The 2,132-nt window shown below is 59.9% G+C and overlaps 1 protein-coding gene across 1 annotated transcript in view; it reads right to left on the bottom strand.

The window, feature by feature from the left end:
- Positions 1 to 2,126, bottom strand: part of CPNE9 (copine family member IX) — a gene marked incomplete at its 5' end in the record, with an annotated part of 4,506 nt that extends 2,380 nt beyond the window's left edge. The window contains 8 exons of the mRNA XM_009079041.1: positions 214 to 318; positions 399 to 502; positions 612 to 675; positions 886 to 962; positions 1,395 to 1,397; positions 1,539 to 1,578; positions 1,787 to 1,890; positions 2,070 to 2,126. Of these exons, the coding sequence (XP_009077289.1) occupies positions 214 to 318; positions 399 to 502; positions 612 to 675; positions 886 to 962; positions 1,395 to 1,397; positions 1,539 to 1,578; positions 1,787 to 1,890; positions 2,070 to 2,126 (554 nt within the window). The remainder of the gene's footprint in view (positions 1 to 213; positions 319 to 398; positions 503 to 611; positions 676 to 885; positions 963 to 1,394; positions 1,398 to 1,538; positions 1,579 to 1,786; positions 1,891 to 2,069) is intronic.
- Positions 2,127 to 2,132: the final 6 nt, after the last annotated feature.

Here is a 2,132-nt window from a genome sequence, read left to right as displayed (position 1 = left end):
CCCTGCCTGCCCGGCCTGCAGCTCTGCCGGGCATGTAGTGGGAAATTTGGGTCACAGCGGAGGGGGATGCTTTTATGTAATTTGGGTTGCAAAAGGAAAAAAAACCCAATTGGGACCCAATTCTGAGCTGCCTGCTGCTGCGGGGCCAAACCCATGAAGAGCTGCTCATACCCTGCTCTGGCCCCAGAGCTGCCCCTGCCCCTTTCCCCGTACCGGTCGTAGTCGCCGTTGCAGAGGGTGCGCACAGGGATGGTGAAGGGCTGCCACACCGGGTTGAGTGTGTTCTTCACCACCTCTGTCTTATGGCAGATGGTGAAGCTGGGGGGACAGGGCAGGGGTGCGGCGTGCCATACAGTGACACCGGCACCCTGCCCACCCTGCTGGGCCCCTGCGCTCACGTGCCGTCCTCATTGCTGCGGTAGAAGACGAGGAAGGGGTCAGATTTTCCAAAGAAGTCCTTCTTGTCCAGCTTGTTGGCACACAGCTGCATCGTGATGATGTCCTGGGGACAGGGACTTTTTGCCAGTCACCTCCTCATCCCCAGTCCCAGCAGCCACCGTGCTGGGGGGCCATGCAGACCCTCCTCACTGCAACCAGGATGTGACACTCACCCGACAGTTGCTCAGTTCCTCAGCCAGCAGCAGGATGGTCCCACACCGCTTCCCTGGGACCCCCCTGGGACCAGAGGCACCCAGTCAGCTTGGGGACAAGGAGGACAGGCCAGGGGCAGGAGGTGGGTTTGGGGATGGGGCTTCTCCCCACATTAGTGCTTGGCAGCATGGCTGGTGTGCCCATCAGGGGATGTGCAGGGGGGGTCCCATGGGACAGGTGGCTGCAGACACAGTGTGGGATCCCTGCCTCACTCCACCACAGGGCATGACTCACGTGAGGGGTCTCTCCAAGCGGCCTCGCTGGGATCCAATCACCTCTCCCAGCGCCACAAACGCCTGCCCCAGGAGGTCCTGTGCCCCAAACACAGTGCTGTGAGACCCTGTGAGGCTCTTGCCTCAGCCTCCCAGCACCCACACCCATCCCTTACCCTTCCAATACACCCATGGGACCTGCCATCAACTTGTCTCAGAGCCACCCTAAGTGTCCTGAACCTATCTTGTGTCCCAAAAACCAACTCCTAGCCCAGGAACCATCGTGCACCCTCAAGACCACCTCAAGTGCCCTCTGCATGTTCCCTGCACTCACTCTGTGCCCCCAGGGCTAGCACACAGCCCTGGACTCACGCCATACACTCCCAGAACTGCTCTATATGCTCTGGACCCATCCTGGACCACTCACACCACCCCAATGGTGTATCCTGGCCCCATCCTGCCCCACCAGGCACCCCCATAAGGGCTGGTTTCCCAGGGCAGAGCAGGGCCTGGTGTGTGTTGGGCACCTACCTTCTGCCAGTCCCCATGGGGCATGGAGAGATGGAGAGTGGGTTAGAGACCTCTGAGGGACATCTGTCCCCCCTGACAGCACCCCCACAGGGCACAGCCTCGGGGTGTCCCACCACGTGTCCCCCCAGCACAGGCTGTGCTCACCTGCTTTAAAGCAGAGCAGGTCTTGGAGTCCACGTTGTAGCTGGTGTGAGAGAGCAGAGCCCTGAGCTGGTGCCTGCAGGAGTGCCCCAGCACACAGCTCTGCTTCCCCACCCAAAATGGCTTTTTGCCATTGTATCCTTATTTATCACCCTTATTTATTCCCCTTATTTGTTATTCTTAATTATTACTGACTCCATGCTTCATTCCACGGAAGTGGCGCCAAGCTCTTCCCTGGCCACCCTACTCACACATCAAAGCGGAGGTTTTGCTTCTCCTCAAAGTAGTAGTCAAGAACGAACTTGCGGACAAAGTCGGGGTTCAGGGTGTTGTCGATCACCTCGGTGCGTCCAAACTGCAGGGAGAGGGGTGAGGGTGGCTCCCCCCAGGATCCCTCCCCACCACAGCTGCCTCAGCGCTAATCCCGGTGGGGGATTAGGGCTGCCGGGGCCGGATCATTAGCATGGACACGGGTGGCCATATGGGCCCGTTTAACTCAGCCGGGGATTAGCCAGGAGTGGGGGCTGCACTCACCTCCTTCCACTCGCTGCTCCCCGCGCCCTGCACATAGAGGGCCACCACCGCCGAGAGAGGAGC

Source organism: Acanthisitta chloris, unplaced genomic scaffold (assembly GCF_000695815.1).
Source record: "Acanthisitta chloris isolate BGI_N310 unplaced genomic scaffold, ASM69581v1 scaffold30917, whole genome shotgun sequence".
Lineage (NCBI taxonomy): Eukaryota > Metazoa > Chordata > Aves > Passeriformes > Acanthisittidae > Acanthisitta > Acanthisitta chloris.
The sequence above is the reverse complement of the archived record's forward strand: the minus strand, read 5'-3'. Positions and strand labels throughout refer to the sequence as shown.